The 22,596-nt window shown below is 42.1% G+C and overlaps 2 protein-coding genes and 1 pseudogene across 3 annotated transcripts in view; 1 reads left to right on the top strand and 2 right to left on the bottom strand.

Annotated features, from left to right (window-relative positions):
- HHIPL1 (HHIP like 1) overlaps positions 1–1,524 on the top strand; it is a 40,938-nt gene extending 39,414 nt beyond the window's left edge. The window contains exons 14-16 of the mRNA XM_075193344.1: positions 627–715; positions 809–875; positions 1,225–1,524. Coding sequence (XP_075049445.1) covers positions 627–715; positions 809–875; positions 1,225–1,386 — 318 coding nt within the window. The 3' untranslated portion in view covers positions 1,387–1,524. The remainder of the gene's footprint in view (positions 1–626; positions 716–808; positions 876–1,224) is intronic.
- A 1,304-nt stretch (positions 1,525–2,828) lies between these two features.
- On the bottom strand, positions 2,829–4,065 carry LOC142108178 (protein kinase C iota type pseudogene; annotated as a pseudogene).
- An 11,641-nt stretch (positions 4,066–15,706) lies between these two features.
- The window catches only part of RIN3 (Ras and Rab interactor 3), a 49,856-nt gene continuing 42,966 nt past the window's right edge, over positions 15,707–22,596 (bottom strand). For both annotated transcript variants that reach the window (XM_075193341.1, XM_075193340.1), the window contains exons 8-10: positions 21,095–21,226; positions 19,781–19,944; positions 15,707–17,158 (exon numbers count right to left, since the gene is read on the bottom strand). In XM_075193341.1, coding sequence (XP_075049442.1) covers positions 16,859–17,158; positions 19,781–19,944; positions 21,095–21,226 — 596 coding nt within the window. In that variant the 3' untranslated portion in view covers positions 15,707–16,858. The remainder of the gene's footprint in view (positions 17,159–19,780; positions 19,945–21,094; positions 21,227–22,596) is intronic.

Raw genomic sequence — 22,596 nt, 5'->3', positions numbered from 1 at the left:
GACTCTGTTTCCCATGTATGTCCCCTGCCCATACTTACCAACCCTCCCTGAATGTCAGCGAGACTCCCGCATTTCTGGGAGACCTCCTGGGAGAGCAGGAAAACCTCCCGGTTCTCGCCCCCGCAATAGATAAGTGGCGGGAGGCTTATGACGCAAATATCGCTTCATCTTAGCCCTGCCCCTTGCTGTAATTGGCCGAAATTGAGACAATCATTTAGGGGGCTGTGCCAAAATGATGCAATTATTCAAGCCCTGCCCCTGCACGCCCACCTCCCCCGGGATCTCCTCTGTTTGAAACAAGCCAAGCTGGTCTTATTGCCCCTCTCTCAAGATCTCCCCATTTCGGGAAGTCCACGGTATAAGGACAGAATGGGGTCTGGCGTTTGGGTCTTTTAGACACCGTCTGTGGTCCCAACAAATTGGGCGACCGGAGACTGGAATTTAAGCTATAAAAAGTCTTTTACATTTTCTTGGCAAACATCATCCAAAACAAAATGTTTATTTTGGGTGTAGTTATCCTTTATCTTACACATTGAAAATAAAAGTCACGGACTGGGAAATAGTCTCGTTCTTCACAGACGTAACCGGTCTCTAACGTCTTGTCTAATAATTTGTCCTCTTTATAGTTTAACTCGTACATCATGGGGAGGATGGAACAGTTTTATCCGGATCCCCTCGTCTTCAACCCAGACAGATTCAGCCCTGACGCTCCCAAGTAAGTGCTATAATAACTGTGTAATTAATGCCAATGTTGTGTATTACAGTGTAGTATAAATATAATATATATTTATTTGTTTTACACACACAGGCCCGGCTACGCCTATTTTCCATTTTCTCTTGGACCACGATCTTGCATTGGGCAAGTGTTTGCTCAGGTAGGTGTATATACAGAGCTAAATAAAGAGGGGACAGTAAGGGTTAACTTAGCACTTCAGTCTCTGCAGATGTGCGCATATGGATTCATACCCACGGCAGGGCCAGTGATATCACAGCAGCTCAAATGACTGCAGTCTCAACTATTTCACCCGTATTAGACCCCACTAGGCAACTGTCCTAAAAGTGTGGAAGTGTATTTTACCTTCATGTTTGATATCTGAAAACTTACTTTTTAAAGGAACACAAAACTCCAAAATTGAAGTGTTCCTGGTCTGTTTTACGTGGAGATTCACAGGTGACGGTCGGCGAACGATCCCGTATACGTGTGTGTGTTCTCTCTCTCTACAGATGGAGACAAAGGTGGTGATGGCCAAACTCCTGCAGAGATTTGAGTTTGAGCTGGTGGAAGGACAAAGCTTCAAGATTTTGGACACGGGGACCCTGCGTCCTTTGGACGGGGTGATCTGTAGACTCAGACATCGAATGAACTCAGGAACAGGAAAGAAATAGACTTGTAAACTAACGTGTCACAGCGAGGAATGTGTTTTTTATTGCTTATAATACATGATTAGTCACTTTTAACAATGAAATTAAAACATTTTAGTATTTTTATGATCAATATATTAAAATTATGTTTTGTTATACTTATTTTTTGGTTCTTTTTATTATGTATTTGTTTATTTGTTTAATGAGACAAAGGACAGCTTTAGCCTGAGGTCACTATACTGTAGGAAGACAGGAATGAAGCACAGCAGTTGTAAGTATTGCTGAAACCGTGTAAAGTATATTATCTTTATCTCTCTCAAAAAAGAATGAGGAATCTCCATTGCTTAATTTGTAGATAAATAAGTGGAACGTATGACATATATGTGGGAGAACATTAACAATTCTCTTTTAACATTAAAAACTATAGGGGTCAATGTAAATGTCGGAACTGCGTTCCTGTGTGTTCAAGCACAAGTTAATCGCTGTGTGTGTCCCCTAATATGGCCATTGTAATGAAGGATATTATTACATCTGACGACTAGTAATGACAGTGAGATGTATGTCTAGGTCTATACTAGGGGGTTCTAGTGCCTGGAAACCCCCCTCCAAGCCTGGAGGACTGTATAATTGAGGTGGCTGGACCCTGCCTCGGCTTCACACGGCTCTGCTTGAAAAGAGAGAGCTGCGTGCACCTAACAGTAGTGCACGCAGCATTGCCCATGTATATTATGGGGATAGGAAGAGTTGGAGAGCAGCCAAGCACTGTCTAATATTATAGCCACGCCCCCATGCATGCTGGTCACGCCCACTGGCAGCGTGGTGTGGAAACCCCCCCCTCTACAAATCCTGCATTTTTCCCCTGGGGTTTCAGATCATTAGGAGCAGTTCCACAATACACCAGAGTCCACTCTCCAATAAGTAAAATACATTTAACCTTTTACGGACAAGTGAAGAAATAAAAAAGAAAATATAGTTAAAAAAATGTTGAGAGACATAACTGGTTCCTCTTTTCCTCTAGTAAAGTCTATCTATTTTACTTGTTTAAGTAATTTTTATTGCAGCCCCTTTAAATGAGTCCCAGTGCAGACCCCGAACCAAAGAGCCCCGGTGCTTCCCGATTTAGAGGTAACACATTACTACCTGGCAAATAAACTAGACTGTTGTAGAATAAGCGTATTGTTCTAGGCAAATAAATAATTTTGAGACTATTGATGTGTCCAATAATTGGTTAAATATTTAGACGTTGGTCTAAATAATTTGTTGTACCGGGACCCTGAATTCCTCTTGACACACACACACACACACACACACGGTGAAATACTGTTGCTCTCAGATACTGAAAGTTATATTAAATAATGACCTGTAAGGAAACATAAATGGACACATTGTACACCTCTACCAACAAAAGGGAGAGTGAGCACAAACCCAAATCTTTATTTACATACATTAAATAAGTCTGATTTTAAATGACCGGCAGGTTTGAATTCCAAGATGTTTAGTCATGCCCAGCTGCCTGTTCTTAGGTGTCCTTCTAGTAGTGTCCTGTAAGAGTCCCAGGAACGGACCTAATCCTCAAGCAGTTTCCTCTGCACCCATCAATAGGGGACTGATGTAGTCAAATCCCTGGAATTCAGTCTGGTTACACAATACATCCTCCTCATCAGGTGTTAGCTGGACAGACTTTCTTGTGTACTCGGCATAAAAATTCTACAATCCATACTCTCCACAGACCTGGGGTTTAAATGGTGGAATCACTCGTTGTTGTTCCATGAGGGTCCAGTCAATGCTGCTGAAGAACGCAGGACCCCGGATGTCAGAAAACCCCGTCTTTGGGTTACAGCCCAGACGCTCCTTTGGCTCTTTATTTAGGAAGCCGCTTAATACACTGGCTGTTTTCACAGCCAGTGATTTGGGAATGCAAAGGTCTTTTTCCAGAATAACTTTGAACAGCAAATCATCCTCGTTGTGGTCTGGCATCTCAGACTCTTTAGCAGTGTCGAAGGGTAACCGTCCCATCAGCATCTGAAACAAGATGACCCCCAGCGCCCACCAATCCATGCTGAAATCGTAAGCTTTGCCTTGCAACATTTCCAAGGCGAGGTAATGGGGTGTGCCACAGAAAGTGCTAGTTGTTCCTCCAGGCTCCAAACCTTCCTTGCACACACCATAGTCCGTAAGCTTTATGTGGCCTTGAGAATCTAAGAGGATGTTATCTGGCTTTACGTCACGATGGATAACACCTCGCTCGTGCAGGAAGTTCAAGGCAATACTAACTTCAGCGGAATAGAAGCTGGCATGTTTCTCAAACCGCTTCCTTCGACACTGTATGTGAAAGCTTAGATCTCCTCCGTTCACATAGTCGATGACATAGAAGAGTCTGGTATTTGTCTGGAAGCAGGCGTGTAGTCCAACAAGGAATGGGTGCTCTGAGCCTAGCTGGAACACACTCTTCTCGGTCTGCACCCGGTCCATACTGTCATCAGCATCAGCCAGTTGTTCATTGACCACTTTCATGGAGTGCCGCAGAAGATGTAAATGGGCAACTCAGAGGCTTTATAGATTTCATACAACCGGAGAGCTTCTTCCAGCTCCAGTTGTGAGGACAGAGTACATGGATGTTGTTCTTCATCTATCCACTTCATGGTGAATATCTGGTCCTTGCCCAAGGAGCACATGTCTCGTACCTCATTACAGAGACCATTAAAGTTGATGCTGGAGTCAAAACGTGTGATGATGAGGTCTCCATTACAATACACGTTGACTCTGATCTGGTGGAATCGATCTACTGGCTGCGACATGGTGTTGTCCTCTGTGTCGGCAGGTTCTCCAGGGCCGAAGCTCTTACTGTGCCCGGTGGTGGTCTCTTCCAGACAGGAGGACATATTTCAGTCCTCACAGCCTCTCTCCTTCCTCCTTTTCTTAGTCGCGAATCTATACAATCTGCTCAGAGTTGCACACCTCCAGGTAGAGGGTCGGTACTGCTTTCAGCCTCACCGGGGGCTTGTTTTATACTGTTTATAGATATGTGATACCCCAAAACCTGAGTACTCTGAGGTGCATCTATATGTAAATATGTGTGTACTCGTGGCTGTGTTCATGTACCTGCCTGGTTAGATGTGGTTACAGTTGTAAATTGTTATAAGTGTTTATAAAGATTTAAAAAAAAAAAAAAAAAAGATTTCTAGAGGGAGAAGTGACAGTTGGGAGTGGTTGGTGGTTGCCGGGGGTGACAGTGGGGAGTGGTTGGTGGTTGCCGGGGGTGACAGTAGGGAGTGGTTGGTGGTTGCCAGGGGTGACAGTGGGGAGTGGTTGGTGGTTGATGGGGGTGACAGTGGGGAGTGGTTGGTGGTTGCCGGGGGCGACAGTTGGGAGTGGTTGGTGGTTGCCGGGGGTGACAGTAGGGAGTGGTTGGTGGTTGACAGTGGGGAGTGGTTGGTGGTTGATGGGGGTGACAGTGGGGAGTGGTTGGTGGTTGCCGGGGGCGACAGTTGGGAGTGGTTGGTGGTTGCCGGGGGTTACGGAGAGAGAGGGAGCAGTGTGATACTCAGGACCAGTGAGAGAGATCCCTGTGTCTGGATAGACTGAGAGAGAAAAATAGGGACAGATCCAGGAGATTGCAAAACTCTCCCGGGAGTCCATGAGACTCTCGCAAAATGCGAAAGTCTCCCGGACATTCCGGGAGAGTTGGCAAGTATGAGCTATGTACTGAGGACAGTGCGAGAGGACAGAGACAAGTTGGAGTTTTACAATAACAGTTCAGCAGACACAGATCAGTATAACTCCACCATTACATCACTGACACTGAGATCATTAGCAGTTACTTAGACACATGTTACGTTACTGATCCCTATATACTATATACTGATCCCTCTATACTTCAACTGCTTACTATAAAGAATCAGTTTTTTTCAGACAAAATACGGAAAAGTGTTTTTCCAAAATCTTCTTGTGAAGGTCGACAACTACTTAATAAAGTGACTATTTATAAAGTACAATGAGATAAAAAAAGAAATTTAAGGGCCCCAACCACGTGCACCACTTCTACAAATTGTTATTGAAATATTTGATGTAGGACTTAAAGTTGTATTGAGAAATTAAGTTATATATTAATGTTAGGAAGTTATATATGTATGTGTGTGAAGATTAATAATTTATTCTGGTAGAAACATCCATAGACCCAGAATTCCAACCTAGGCACCTGCCTAGGGCCTAGCGGCTCTCAGGGGGCCCAGACAGAGGGACAAGAGAGAGAGGGAAAAAAAATTGTCCCCTCCCCCAACTCGCACAGCGGGCGGTTGGGGGGGGGGTTGTTGCCGTGAATCGGGTGAGGGGCTGGTGGTAGAACTAGGGGTAGAGGCTAAATCCCCTTCAGCTTGGATACCTTGGTACTCAGTATGGCATCAGGGTCATGTTATCACAGCAGTCGCATGGTAGGCAGTGAAGGCGGGCGGCTGGAATTCAAAGGTAGTCGGTGCAGGAGTTCCATAATTTCTTCTGTTCCTGGCGTCATTTGTGTAGAAAAAGGTAAGATGACGGGTACTTGGAAGCTGCAGGGCATAGGGGGGCCTGAGTGATGGAAGCTGCAGGGCATTGGGGGGGTATGTGTGATGGAAGCTGCAGGGCATATAGGGGGTATGTGTTATGCAAGCTGCAGGGCACAGGGGGGGCATGAGTAATGGAAGCTGCAGGGCATAGGGGGGGTATGTGTTATGCAAGCTGCAGGGCACAGGGGGGGCATGTGTGATGGAAGCTGCAGGGCATAGGGGGGGTATGTGTGATGGAAGCTGCAGGGCATAGGGGGGCATGAGTGATGGAAGCTGCAGGGCATATAGGGGGTATGTGTTATGCAAGCTGCAGGGCACAGGGGGGGTATGTGTGATGGAAGCTGCAGGGCACAGGGGGGGCATGTGTGATGGAAGCTGCAGGGCATATTGGGGGCATGTGTGGCTAAAGGTGTTGGGCAGAGGGGGGGGCATGTGAGTTAGAAGTCTGTTCCCCAAACGGCCCCTCCTCAGCCAACAATACCCTTACAACACTCACCAGCTTTTCTTTGATATTCCCCATGACATATGCTCATTATCTATTCCCTCACATGACCCGTTGCTTAAATCCTGACGCCTCTCTTACCTCAAAATGAAAAGAGGCTCCCTTTATATTAATATAATATGTGTGTGTGAGGGGCCAGTGTATGTATATTGTGTGTGTGTGTGTGTGTGTGTGTGTGTGTGTGTGTGTGTGGGGCCAGAGTGTGTATATTATGTGTGTGTGTGTGAGGGGCTGTTTGTGGGAGGGAAATATGTTTATTTTTTAAAAGGTAACACTATTAATTTAATGTTGGAGGGAAATAGATCTATTTATTAAATGTGTATGCTATTAATTTAATGTTTTGGTTGGAGGGAGGTCTACTTATAAAATGTGGGTGCTATATTGATTTAACACTGGGGCTGGTTGGAGTTTACTAAATTTTGTGTACCCATTTTTTTTTTTTTTTTCAAATAGGGCCTCCAACATTCCAGGATCCAGACAAGCAGCAGCTGATCTAAAGACACAGCAGCCACAAGTGATGAAAGTGACGAGAACAGGTAGGAGAGAGCTGGGCAGTCTGCCAACTATCCTGAACCTGGTGGGATTTATATTATGAGGAGGTCTGACTTGTTTAAATGTTGCACTATGGGATTCATGCAGAAGACTGACATATTAACATGATTATTACATTCCAGCACTTTTTCATGTTTCTGTAGGTAGAGGGTTGCAGTCAGTAACTGTAGTGGCGGACGGTCTATGAGGTGGTAGTGATAGACTGCTGTTTTTTTATTACTGGGTTTGCTAGCCATGAACTGCAGTTTCTTGACATGTTAATTATGATTAATACCTAAGTTTTTAGTTAAAGATAAAGTACAATTTGTGTGAATTGAAAGGTAAGCTGTGGTGGAAGTGGGGTGTATATGGTAGAACCAATATCTAGCCTAGGGCCCCATGAGGTCTAAATCCGGCTCTGACCCCAGCCCTTTAAAAGTCTTATCTCATTTTTTCCAGAGAGGCTATGTGCCATATATTATCTCCATGATAGGGAACAGGGATAGGGGTAAGTGTGAATGTCATGGCTGTTTATCGAACACCAAAATCAAGCACATAATCCCTTTGATTAATAGGCCGTGTCAAGCCCAGAAGTTAACGTAGAACTTTCTTATATTTTCTTACTGATGTAGAGATTCCCTGTAGTACAACCTTCCATCCACTTTATTTCACTCCACCCTCCCTTATTTTTAATATTGATATTGGTTTGGTAAACATGCATATAGATAAACTACCGCAGCCAATGCAAACCCCGCTGTAATCAAACACTAATCTATATTATAGGAAGAAGTTGATGTTCGCGCTGATTGGTGGAATTATACATGTATGACTGTGGATTTTGACCATCTGTGTTCATTAGTTTTGTATTGTAATTTGTGATAGCTATAATCTATTGTTAAGACATAGTGATTAGTGTGCACATTGTGGGCTCCTCCTCTTTTTCTTAAAGATGTATATATAATTCAGGAAGGAATTAGAGTTAAAGGAATATAAATATACAATGGTCCAGGGGAGTGCTGACAGACTTTAGCCCGGGGGGCAAGCTCATAGCAGTGGCCCATAAGCAGCGGCCCATCCTTAAAGGGTGATCTTCGGTACAATATATATTTAACAATATAAAAAGAGGCAATTTTAGTGTTGCTTAACGCAGTGATAATTTTATTATTTTAAATGATAAATCTTAAATAATAAAAACAAAAAATGCCACAGAAAGCAAACCTCAATTTATATTGAATTTTATTTTATATGTTCCTTATCACACATATACAGCACTTATGTTTTTTTGTTTCTTTTACATACCTCGCTGATTATAATGGGGTATAAATCATATTATAGCAATAGATTATATAATGTTCTATTACAGTACTCAACACAGGGGCTGATTTATCAAAATGCAAAAAGCCCTTTTGCTTTAAAACCTGGTGTGTTTGCCAGGATTAGGGCTTGTTTTCGCATTGGACTGTATACTAATAGGGTTATTATTTGTTTTAGGGCTAACCTAAAACAAATAATACGAGCAGTGCTACTGAGAGGGGGAGCAGAGCAGTAGGTGTCTATCTGACACCCTGGCCCAGAGCTGGATTAAGTCAAAACTGAAGGGAAAATGCCCCAAGAACAAGCAGGAACTGAATCCTTAAAGACTGAAGTATTAAAAAGTGAAAGTTTGATGTAGGATTGTTCATACTTACCTGTTTGTGAAATCCGGGAGCCTGCAGAGGAGGTGGGCGTAACGGGGGGGCTCCAAATGGCATCATTTTGGACCCGCCCCCCCGCTGTCAAATGACGCATTTTGCGTCATCACGTCATGAGGGCGGGGCCAAACGCAGCGATTCACCGGGAATCGCGGCGTTTGGGACTTAATTCTGCCCCCTTCACTAGGAAGTGGGCAGAATTATCCAGATGCGGGGGATTGCCACACTCGCCCGGGAGACTCTCGCAAAATGCGGGAGTCTCCCGGATATTTCGGGAGAGTTGGCAAGTATGGGATTGTTTAGTTTGTCCCATTATTTTTGGTCCCTTAAAAAGTGGGAGGCACATATAGAAACCGTTGTAATTCCTACACCGTTCACCCGATTTGGATGTAAATACCCTCAAATTAAAGCTGAAAGTCTGCAGTTAAAGCACATCTTGTTTATTTCATTTCAAATCCATTGTGGTGGTGTATAGAGCCCAAAATATGAGAATTGTGTCGATGTCCCAATATTTATAGACTTGACTGTATTTAATGAGACGGACCCTGAAGACAAATCTCAGTAGAACCCCCCACAAATATACGCATCCCTCTGAGTACATCCCATTACAGGTGAACATTGCCAAAACTATTCTTATCATGACTCAGATAGGTCATTCTGTAGCCCCCGATACCCCATGTCAGTGGATAGGACGACTTAACTCAAATAAAATAATTGGAGACCTTATTTAATTCAAATTGAAGTTTAGCCACGATTTTTGGCATCATCGGTTAAAAAATAGACAGAGCAGCAGGATTTTCCAGACATACGGGGCTTACGTGTTTTTAAGATTATATATAAAGAAATGAGAAATGATCAATTCGGTAAAATGAGTGGACCATTCAATAGGAAAGTAAAAAACAGAAGTCGCTATCACTATATAAGCAACAATAGGAACTGGAGGAGGGTATTTTATTATTATTATTATTATTATTATTATTATTAATTTTTATTTATATGGCGCCACTAGGTGTCCGTAGCGCCGTACAGGGACAGACAAAGTTACAATACAAGGTGAGACAGCACAGTACAGTAAACAATAAGCACAGTAACTCGGTGAGCTCGAAGCACAGCTAGAGGGGCGGGGGAGGGGAGAGGGGAAGGTCCTGCATACGGCTGAGCCCGAGAGGGAGGGCCCGGATGACAGGGAAACCCCCAGAGGGGAGAGGAAGGAGCGAGAGGGGAGAAGAGGGTCCTCGAGGAGGAGGGCTAGGTAGCTGGAGAGCCGAGTTAAGAGTGGTGAGGACAGGAGGAGAGATGACCCTGCTCAGAGGAGCGTACAATCTAAGGGGTGGGGTAGACAGACAGAGAGACACAGGGGAGAGAGGGAGAGATAAGGATGAGGGAAGGGGAATGAAGGGGAAGAGGTAGAAGAAAAGGTAGGAAATTAAGTGGGAGACTGGAAGGCTTTAAGAAAAAGGTGGGTTTTTAGAGCCCGTTTGAAACTGGACAGGTTAGGGGAAGTTCTAATAGAGGGAGGGAGCTTGTTCCAGTGGAGTGGGGCAGCGCGGGCGAAGTCTTGGATACGCGCATGGGAGGAGGTGATCAGGGGGGAAGAGAGGCGACGGTCATTGGCAGATCGGAGAGGGCGGGATGGAGCATGAATAGAGAGGAGGGTGGAGATGTAGGGTGCAGTGGAGTTGGCGAGGGCCTTGTATGTAAGAGTGAGGAGCTTGAAGAGGATTCTGTAGGGGAAGGGGAGCCAATGAAGTGATAGGTAGAGGGGGGAGACAGATGAGGAGCGGCGAGAAAGGAAGATAAGCCTAGCGGCTGCGTTGAGGACAGATCGAAGGGGAGCGAGATGAGAGTGGGGGAGAGGGGTAGAGGGGTAGTTATCTAGAAAAGACACAAAAATCCCCAGCACAATGCTACCAACTAGTACAAAATACTAACTAAAACTGCACCCTATTAATAACTAAAATGCAGATGTCTAAGTTGTACACATTCTGTAAATACATGAACAAGTCACTTGTCTCTTCACGGCACTTCTGCTAATCCGAGGGGGGAGGTGAGAATTGTGTCATTTCTATAAGTAAAGTTCTTCTCTGGTAACATTGCCCAATAATGTCTTAAAATGAACACGTCGCCCATACGCAGCGGAGGCAGCCGCTGGGCGAGCTCAGCCAAACTCCATAAGAATATTTCCTATTTATTCCCTAACACGGGATATGGCTGAGCCACGAGACTCATTGGGCTAAATGTATCCAACCTTTTAAAAGGGAGAAGTGGAAATGTTGCCCATAGCAACCAATCGGATTCTAGCTGTCATTCTCTAGAATGTACTGGATACATAAGAGCTAGAGTCTGATTGGTTGCTGTGGGCAACACCTACACTTCTCCCCCTAGAATGTTAGATACATTTACTTCATTGAACCTCAGTGATATCACTGGTTCCTAATGATTTCATAGGCTGCGAGCTCATAGATGGTGTAGTACCACACACCAGAATCCCATGACTGGCATCATTGTGTAAATGTGAGGTAGCGGGATACAGAATAATTGTAGATCAAGTTTGTGATGTTTTTTATTTACTGTAGTTACCCTTAATAATCATTGCAATATTTTTAACCCCTTGAGTGATGCAAATAAGTTCACCAAACTCTTACCCCTCTTAGTAGTGAAGTGAAAATGTATATACTGTACATTAATAAATTATTTTACAGTTTAAAACTTATCAATGTTCAGCAACAGAGCAAATAAATAATTTTGCAGTAAACTCCTCCTTCTACATATTTAATTTTCCTGTACATTTGCATGTATTAGCATTAATGAGAACTATTATTTTGCAGGGTGAATCAAGGTAAAATTTAAAGGGATCCTATAGTTAGCCTGAAGGTAAGTGCTAGATACACTTTTTTAGGGAGTGTATCTAGCAAAATATTATATATGGCATAGGGGTTATTTTTGCAAAATAGATATGTGTCGCTTGTTGTAATGATTGGAGTCTCTACCTTAATCAAGATTTAATTTTACACACTAATCGCAAAAACGTAAGTCATTGACTCTGCTGATGAAATGCATCAATGTGTAAGTCTAGGACTGCACCCTACGGCAAGCTGCGGGTTTTGCTGCCGTTTGGTGCTACGAGAGACAAATCCACTGAACATCTTTTCTGTTTTGTTTTTTTATTTTTGTTTTTTTAGGTTGTACTAAATCTGCTAATCAGCAGTTGCAATAACTACAGGAATTAGAGTTTAAATGGAACTTCTATGGTTGTAATTTCCAAACATTGTGGGACAGCTAAAAAATATTAACACGCAGATTTGATACTTGATCAACGTTCAAAATAACGACCTCCTGCTTCTATCATATGTACGTGACATGTTTACTGAATGACATTGGGCCAGTGGGTATTGCAATGAGTATGGACCTCTGTGTCCCTTTATATTCTAGGTTCTCTCGATGTGCAATAGATTTTGTATTTGCCTTTGAGATCACGCGTGGCTGAGTCATGGGATAATCAGGGTCACGTGTGTTGTGCAGAATTAATGTGGTTCTCTCTTTTCTTTCTGGTCAGTTGAGCTTTCTTGCACCAACTTAATGAGGGGGTTCAATAACCTTTTATTTTGTCATCGACTTTTCAATTTTTCTTTTTATTTCTTTTTTTTTTTTTTTTTTTTTTTTAACATTTAATCCTTTAAAAAAAATTCTGAACTTATCCCTTAAAAAGAAAATTAAATAGGTAAGAACATCCTTAATCTATAGTGATGTCTAGTGATACATGATCTAAAAGCATTTACCTCTATATAAACCAAGACAGGTGTGGCAGATTCACCTCCCTCATAAATGTATGAACTGAGTAACACTCAGATCCTACAGGACTATAATACTCCCCCCACCTCAAGGGGGCGCTACTTAAGAGTGGGGTAGACAGTCCCTTTAACTTTGCTGATGATGAAATAATATGACAAGCTGTAAAGAATGTAGGGAGATCTAAAGACATTATGGGATAAGTGATTATCCTGCAGCTGTGAGAGGTGTCATCTACGAACACTAGGGAGGTAGATGGGGAAACATATTTCGCAATCCTATCCTTCAAAATCCCTTAAAATAATTTAATCGCAACAGAAGTCAGGCTCTATAATTTCCTGATTCCGATTTTGTTCCATTTTTATAGATTTGGCACCACATCTGCTTTCTGTCAATCTTGGTTACAGTGGTCCATAAATTACTACACTTAGCTCCTCTAGTACGCATGGGTGGATGTCTCCTGCGCCAGGTGCTTTATCTGTTTAGGTGTAACCACACTTCTTCTAGTATTAAACATAAGTAATGTTTCATGGTGTGCACAGGATACAGAATCTATTTCCTGAAATTTTTTTCCTGCGTTGTGAATACAGGATTTTTTTTTTTTAAAAAAAAAGGGTTTTCTCTTTATATTGGATTACAATTATTTTCCTTCTACATCGTTAGCTGATATTATAAGTTACATTTTCTTGCTGGGGACAACAAGTTTTGGTATCTTTACTGATCTGTATTTCAGCTTCAATATTTGGCAACCTGATTTCCTTTTTACATACTTTACTACATCCTTTGTATTTGCATAATGATTTTTCAGTCCCTTCTAGTTTTAAACATTTGAAATTCTATGTTTTTTGTCATTACCTTCAATTATTTCTTACTTCAATTATTTCTTACTTAAGGACCAAACCTGGTTTTAGATGTTGACCATAGACTCCGATACCTGAGGGCAGTATAGGAAAAGTCCGGGACAGCTGGATTAATCGAGGGACTCCACGTTGGTAATAGTACAAACTGACCTCACCCCTCTGCCCCTGATCCCCGTAGTGTACACAAGACTTACTGTGACTGCCGTAGCCCAGCACTGTGGCCACACGGACCTCCATCGACCACCACTGTGGGCACACGGACCTACATTGACCACCACTAACTGCATTGTCCCTTTTTAGCTCCCTGGTCCTTTTCCAGCATCTGTGAAGATAAGCCGGTGAAAGGCTCGGCTGCCACACTTTGGTCCCTGTTTTTTGAAGCCTGGACTCCCCTACAAGCAACCGTAAGTAATAATTTCTATATTTGAAGTTTATTTGCATAGTGTTCTGTTCAAATGTTCATTGTTCAAGTTAGAAATTGCTGCCTAACTCTTAACTTGCAATCTGTTTGTATTTGCACTGGGGCTTATTAAACCTGACGCATATTTTTACTGCATTTAAAGACCACATGTTTGTGTTTCCCTTCCCCCAATTACTAACTTGTTGTTATTGCACAGTTTGGGTGGGGTTTAGGGGAGGAGCCAAATATGGGGCTGAGGAAAACGAAAAAGGGTGGTGGGCGTGCGTGTTTGTTTCAATTGCACTGGTCAGAAGCAGCTTTGTACTTTGCGTATTGTAAATGAAGCCCGACCTGTTCATAACTGCATTCCAGTGTTTCTTGGTACAGTCCTGTTTTCCGCTGGTATAGGGAAGTGTCCAACTGGTACTAGACGGGGGGCAGGGCCTGGGTGAAGGTGCTGGCATTGCCCAATATGTGTTTATTGTTACATAGGGGATGTTAGAAATAATGAGTAATTCCAAGGTAATAATGATCACAGCTAGTACAAAACGTTGACTTTACCCCCTGAGTGCAGTCCATGACCTCATCCTACTAGTACTGACCGGGATACTCTCATAATAAACCTACGCAATATATAATTGTAACACATTTTGTAATAATACTTATCATGTAGGTTTATTTAATGGCAAGATGTAAATAGCACAATTCATAATAATTTATCTGCTCCTGTTGTAACCCGCAGCAACCAATCTAATATATCAGTCTGGTGTAAGTTAGGTTTTAGTTTTCAATAATCTGATAGGAGTATTGTAACCCATGGCAACCATGTCCAGACCCCACAAAGCCCTACAGTGCATGTTTTCCAGATCTCCTTGCTGGAGCACAGGTGTGGTCATTACTGACTGATACATTGTAACAGATCCACAGGTGGTAGAAGTATCTCACCTGTCACCTGGAAGCTGCACTGTTAGGGGCCCCAGAGGACTGGGTTTTGGAAATCCTGTGTTAGGAATATATTCTGCGCATAGAAGAATGTTATTTGTCCACCTGTTGGGTTTTTGAAGGGTGACCCTTCGGCGGTGGGGTTGAGGCTATCGGCATCTTTTGGCAACGCTTACACTAAGTTTTAAATTGGAGACATTTGTTTTGACAACTTGAGTGTGAGAGGTATTTGGTCTTACTGTTTTATAATACCTACTGGGTCAGTGTCATGAGTTTTAGTTGCCGTATATGAGATTTATATTGATACTCCCATCGGTTTCACTGCACCGTTATGGCAAAATATTTAATTTTCCCCTTTTCCCACCTATGAGGATAGCCCCATCTAGGAACAAACCCCTGGCCACAAGATGAGCCCCTCATTGCCCTAAGGGACTAGTAATAGCACTGGTCACCCCAGTGCATTAGGGGAGCTTAGTAGGGAACAGGAGCAGTTTCAGAATGACTCTTAGCATTATGGGTAGTGTGAGATCAGTGTAGCAGCACACGCTCCGATTTATACATGATTACTACCCACATCTTTAAAAATTACAGTGTTCTCTAAACATAACAAATACATTACATTAAACACCAGAGGGAGAAGTTTGTTGCTCTCTGCACAATAAGGTGATGATAGAAATTAAATTTTAAACTCACCTCCGTCCTGAGGTGGGGGTAACATTAGGAGTTTATTTTGGGTAGGCATTTGCTTTATACAAAATACTTAGCAGTATCCGGTCTTCACCTGCATTTACTAATTGCATTCATAATAATAATAATAAAAAAAAAAAAAATCAAGATCGTTGATACATTGCTCACAATCATATGCTGATTGGGACTGATGACTGTTTTTTAGCCAATTTGCCTAAAACAATCTCCATGCATCAGTTTCTGAGCGGCTCATCCAGAGGAATATTTCCATCATCTGCCCCCTTCAGGTCACTACGAGTCATAGCACTCTAAATCCTGCATTATAATTTGTCCATCCATAAAAGCAATGACCGCAAAAAGATTATTGCAAGACAGATGAAATAAAGCGTCCAAACGTATTCTATACAAAACTCTGTTTATATATAATGTATAAATACTGTACACTGTACTATGTATACAGTTAAATAATTTGTCAAAGTACATTACAAGGAACATTGACAAAAGTTACAGTAAATACTTTTGTTTCGGTTAACAAACGTGTAAAATGTCAGAAGAAAATACTGCGGGAAATAGATTGTGAGCCCCTGGACTGGTTACAGTGAGACGAAGGGGTGGAGTCATTGTGTTATAATGTGACTGTGGATGCTACACTGCTATACATTATACCCATATCGGCCAATCGGACTGTAAGGGGGCAATTCAATAAGCTGCGAGGTTCTGTAGTAGTCTCCTTCGTTCCTGTGCAAACTACTCTAATTATCTTCGCTCATTTTTGCTTCACCTCATTACTTACACGTCACTCGGGACCATAATGGACGAGGATACTACAGAACCTCGTGGCCAATCATGTCTTTTAGGGTAGTTTAGAAAAGCAAATATCCGATTGGTTGCTACCACCTTTTTCTCTTGCACCAGTTTTCATAAAGCCGCCACCCCTACACCATGTGCTTTAAATCTCCTCTTACGGAATTAGACGCAGTTCTTTCCCTAAGAGAAGAGTTATTCTTTGGTGACATCATACAAGCCATTGGCAGTTTTATTGATCAGTTGGCCACTGGCGAGATGCTATTGCATTGAGTCTATGAATAATATATTCATTGTTACCTGTTACATTTTGGAAGAGCTTCCTTATTTAATGAGATATTAATGGAAGCCTAATGCAATAAATATTCATATTCCCCCAGGCATCGCTCTATCTCCAATGACACCCACCCTCTCTTACAGGCCGTTAACTGGTGTAGAGAGTGGACGTCTCCAGTCATAAACGGGGTCTGTGCAGTCATTTGATCGTGCTCTGAAAAAGCCGTCCTTTATATCTGTTCCAGTAAACCACAGTGAATTTAAGACGACTATTGCGGCAGTGTTTCTCCGGCTTCTTCATTTGCTCCACAAATGGAGACGAGATTATGGAGGATTGCAGAGAACTATTGATACAGACTATTATGCAAATTTTCCTGCAAGACGCGGTCTGACAAACGGATCGGTCCAGCCCACTCACGCTTGTCAAGGACAATCCAGCGCGTCCGCCAGGTAACCGTCCTTAACGTCAGCTAGAGAAAGTCCAACTCCTTCATCGTCGTGTCCTGCAAACTGGTCGTCTTGTACAGGAAGTGGAAGTCCAGCTTTTGTTCATTCTTGAGCAAAGAGGATTTCACCTGCTGGGGGAACGCGTCATCGGCGAGGCGGAGGCAGCGCTCATTCACCAGCACGAAGAGTCCATAGTTCTCTGGATCAGACACCTCGAACTTCTCCGCGCACTGCTGGAGAACCTGAGCCACGCTCGTGTCCGATTTGGTGGCCAAGGTCCCGGTTTTGGAGTCCAGCTCCTCAAAAGAGATGGTGATGAAATCCTGCCAAGAGAAAGATGAAGGATTACAGAAGGTAGGAGATTTATAAACTTCGGTAAAATGTTATTTTACAGGAAATTTTGTAGCTTTTTAAATATCAACATGGTTGGAAAAACAAACTGCTTTATAATTCCCAGTCACTACCTGCACCTGTCTGAGAAACACGGTAGATGTGTCAAATCATCCAACAAGGAAAGTGGAGTTGTTGCCCATAGCAACCAATCAGCAATCATTTTCTAGAATACAGTAGATCCATAGCTAGAATCTGATTGGTTGCTACGGTAACACCTCCACGGTCCTTTTTAGAAGGTTTGATACATTTACCCCCTGGTTTCCACAATCTATGGTTGCAACCCCCTTCCCTATTAGAGTGCAAGCTCCTGGGAGCAGGGTCATCATTCATATTGTTTTAGATGCTTATAATGGTTAAGTTTTTGTCCTTGTTATGCTTTATATAATGTGCTCCTTGCTGTAAAATGATATTAGAAGTTGGAGTTCTGTGTCTATATAGCGTCTGTAATAAGTTTCAGTACGGAGTGCATTATACATTTTATAATATTCAAGTAATGACATCAGAACTCACCGATTATACTTCTTAGCATCACCTGTGTATTATACAGCCAAGTCCATAAATATTGGGACATCGACACAATTCTCATATTTTGGGCTCTATACACCACCACAATGGATTTGAAATGAAACTAACAAGATGTGCTTTAACTGCAGGCTTCCAGCTTTAATTTGACGGAATTTACATCCAAATCAGGTGAACGGTGTAGGAATTACAACGGTTTCTATATGTGCCTCCCACTTTTTAAGGGACCAAAAGTAATGGGACAAACTAAACAATCCTACATCAAACTTTCACTTTTTAATACTTTGTTGCAAATCATTTGCAGTCAATTACAGCCTGAAGTCTGGAAGGCATAGACATCACCAGATGCTGGGTTTCATCCCTGGTGATGCTCTGCCAGGCCTCTACTGCAAATGTCTTCAGATCCTGCTTGTTCATGGGGCATTTTCCCTTCAGTTTTATCTTCATCAAGTGAAATGCAGCTCAATCGGCTTCAGGTCAGGTGATTGACTTGGCCATTGCATAACATTCCACTTGTTAGCCTTAAAAAACTGTTTGGTTGCTTTTGCAGTATGCTTCGTGTCATTGTCCATCTGCACTGTGAAGCGCCGTCCAATGAGTTCTGAAGCATTTGACTGAATATGAGGAGATAATATTGCCCAAATCACTTCAAAATTCATCCTGCTGCTTTTGTCAGCAGTCACATCATCAATAAATACAAGGGAACCAGTTCCATTGGCAGCCATACATGCCCACGCCATGACACTACCACCACCAGGCTTCACTGATGAGGGGGTAAGTTTTTGATCATGAGCAGTTCCTTTCCTTCTCCATACTCTTCTCTTCCCATCACTCTGGAACAAGTTGATCTTTGTCTCATCTGTCCATAGGATGTTGTTCCAGAACTGTAATGGCTTTTTTAGATGTTGTTTGCCAAACTCTAATCTGGTCTTCCTGTTTTTGTGGCTCACAAATGGTTTACATCATGTGGTGAACCCTCTATATTCACTCTTGTGAAGTCTTCTCTTGATTGTTGACTTTGACACATATACACCTTCCTCCTGGAGAGTGTTCTTGATTTGGCCAACTGTTGTGAAGGGGATTTTCTTCACCTGGGAAGAAATTCTTCTGTCATCCACCACAGTGTTTTCCGTGGTCTTCCGGGTCTTTTGGTGTTGCTGAGCTCTCCGGTGCGTTCTTTATTTTTAAGAATATTCCAAACAGTTGATTTGGCCACACCTAATGTTTTTGCTATCTCTCTGATGGGTTTGGTTTAATTTTTCAGCCTAATGATGGCTTGTTTCACTGATAGTGACAGCTCTTTGGATCTCATATTGAGAGTCGACAGCAACTGATTCCAAATGCAAATGTCACACCTAGAATCAACTCCAGACCTTTTACCTGCTTAATTAATGATCAAATAACGAGGGAATAGCCCACACATGTCCATGAAATAGGTTTTGAGTCGATCATCCCATTACTTTTGGTCCCTTAAAACATGGGAGGCACATATAGAAACCATTGTAATTACTACACCGTTCACCTGAATTGGATGTAAATACCCTCAAATTAAAGCTGAACGTCTGCAGTTAAAGCACATCTTGTTAGTTTAATTTCAAATCCATTGTGGTGGTGTATAGAGCCCAAAATATGAGAATTGTGTTGATGTCCCAATATTTATGGACTTGACTGTATATATCAATTACTTAATCTGTATATAGCAGCAGGAAATGACAGTATAAATCTAGATGAATAATAGTGAACGCCCAGAGATCTTCCTATAAATTATATTCCTGTAAACATAAGGATATTAGAAGTGATCTCCGAGTCTGTGACTAGTGTAATACACAGACTGTTTCCCATCGTGCTATTATCCAGTCACTCAGACTTATAATATTCCAATAATTTACCCTAGTGATACATTCCACATATAAGTGTAGGAGGTGTGTTAGTCATCTGCTACCGGTGAAGAATAAATAGATGAACTTTTCCTTTCATTTGGCATTATGTTTACTGTATAACCCCTCACCCCTTATAACAGCCCAGCTCACCTGTATAGAGGACCGAGAGACCCTTGCCTTATTGAGCGTCCGTCTCCTTTCCCATCGGTGGATGGAGTCTTGAACCTCCATACTCAGCTGCCGCGTGACTGTGATTTTATCGTAGTTCTTTATGTGCTCCAGGGCGCCGTACGTCGTGGTCAGATAATAGGAACCTGCAGAGGGAGAGATGGAGGACAATAAATCCTGTTCTACCCCTCAGTCAAAAGGCAAAGTGGGGGCCTTGAATTAGAAAAGTAACAGACGTAGAACCAGAAGTCCCAGAACCCAAATCCATTGGTTACTCGTAATTTGAAAACCATTACATAGCTCGGAATTCAGGAAAGATTGCAAATGTCTGCCTAATGATTAACTGTATTAAGTTTCTTTAATTGTCACAAAGCAAGAGTCCACATGTCGTCTTAAAAGGAATGCAGTCATTATTAATGTCCCAAAGAAACAATTGTTCTACATACACTGTAGCAGCTAAACAACCATTCTAAACCTGGAAGGTTCAACAGATCTGTGAAGTTGATATTAGTTGCAGCACCCAAGAGTGGTCACTAGATGGAGCTATTTCACCAGAATAGCAAAGCATTGGTTGCTGTGATACATGTGAACCTATTAAAGATTCAAGGTGGTACTCTGCCTATTTAATTAATCTCAACTTAAGAATTGACCATATAGTGGACACACATTTACAATAATAAGGTGTTACTTTGTACCATTTTACAGATATTAAGGATAAGGCTAGGCTAGAAAAAGATTAACAGGGTTTCTGATAGACTCTTATTTGATTTTAACTCACTAACAGTGACCTGGTCCTTGTCTGCTGTGAAATAGAGTATCCTCCACATGTAGGTAAGTCAACAAAGCAGACGTATTATATTTACTATATATACACCAAGGTGTGTTTCCTCTCGCTCACCTGCGGTGTATCATACGATGTGAGTATACAATGCTTCACACCAGGCCTATGCAGCTTCCTTTCTGCTGTGTCAGTGATTACATACTGTAACTCAACTTCCCCAAATCATTTCCTGATTGGCTGCTGCACTCAGCACAGGAGTCCAATAATCATATAGAACCACAATATAACCCATAAGATTAATTTTCTAGTAGGCTCCTGTGAAACTGATAATTTACTTCCCGGTCACTTGGAGGAATAATTAGCATGATCTAAAGAGCATCTAACAGTCTCCATTGAATAACGATACATCCCAGTCAGTGTTTTACATCTATCACTGTTATAGTCATGTTGGCAGGTAAGGAATTGGCCGATACAATGTATCATATTTAAAAGTCAGTTTCCAAATAATCCAATACCTTCTCCCAGCTGTAACGCAGGGTCCATCAGCTCCATCATGTACTCTACGTCCTGGAGAAGGGCCACAAGGTCACAACGGGCCAGAACATACATCAGAACCGGCAGGAAGTCATCCGCTCCGTGGGGCTTTCCTGGAGAGACCACAAATAGAGCAACCGTTTATTCACAAATATGGCGCACAGCAGGTATGTAAGAGTCACAGATCCTACTTTGCAAACAACGGTTTATTTTTCCACAAAGGGACTGTGAAACGCTGGACTTGTACTGGTCTTTGCGATGACCGCCATGTTGGTTGTTGACTTGACTTTCAAGACTAAACCATTTGTAGACCGCAAAGGCAACACCACCACCAGGCTCAAAAAGTGACAGTTACTACAGAAAATGCTCTGCTATAAAAGAAAAACTGCATTCCTGCAATTATCTTCCTTTAAATTTGTAATACTACCAACACCAAGGTAATATAATGCAATTACCACTACAGGTTAAAGAGAGACTGTCTAATCTGTATAGTTAGGACCAGCCTAGGAAGTGGACCTTCTGTGTTACTGGTAACGGCTCCTGGGATACTAAGTGTATATATAAATATTCATGAGTAAGGACAGCCCACATACTGGCAGAAGCATGCGCCCTGTGACATCACACTGCAGCAAGTCTGCCAGCTCTCAGCTCATTGGCTGTGAATGATCACATGACATCAGTTTCACAATATCTATTAAATGGGCCCCTCACTTAGCTAACGAGTTTAACAGGTTTTTGAATAGGGTCACGCATGCATTGCCACCATTAGCGGTAAAGAGTACAGGGGAGGGATCCAAAGACCCCTCTCCTACAACGCTCTCCTCATAGGATTCAAAGGCTAATGCCATCTTCAGATAACATTAGCCATCAGAGTCAAGAATTATATAATTGTGCAGATCGCTGTCCCCATTGAGCATTATGGGGATTGCAGTTTAATGCGATAGACTACATTAGGCAATTTATCTCCTGCGTTGGGTTTCTTTAAATGAACCTTTTGCTTAGAATTGCCTAAACTATGTGAAAAGGCAGTTTCTGTACAGTTCAGGGCTTTATAAATAGCCCCTTAACATAATGTCTCAGGAGAAGTGGCTAATGCACAGTTTGTGGCCAATTTTATCAACAATGGAATATGTACATTGTAATTTGCTTTAACAAGACTTTACTAATGTTGAGTTTTTAAAAGTTGCATGACAGGTACATAAATGTACTTTGTTCTATTAGGTCACGTAACTGTTAATATAACTGAAGTCATGACAAGACAAACGCAGACATCAGACACCCAGGATAAAGCTGCAACACTGTTTCCTTGAGGATGTCTCTTATAAGATTAATATAAAAGCATCATCAAAATGATTCCAAATACAGGGCAGTAAAACTACACTTCTTCTAGGAGTAATTTGTCCCCAGGCCGATTACACAACAAACTGTAATCAGGAGGTTTTATTACATCAGCAAACATAGATAAATTGTTCAGCACAAGACA

The sequence above is a fragment of the Mixophyes fleayi genome, chromosome 12 (assembly GCF_038048845.1).
Source record: "Mixophyes fleayi isolate aMixFle1 chromosome 12, aMixFle1.hap1, whole genome shotgun sequence".
Classification (NCBI taxonomy): domain Eukaryota; kingdom Metazoa; phylum Chordata; class Amphibia; order Anura; family Limnodynastidae; genus Mixophyes; species Mixophyes fleayi.
Note: the sequence above shows the minus strand (reverse complement) of the source record. Positions and strands in the feature narration are given on the sequence as shown.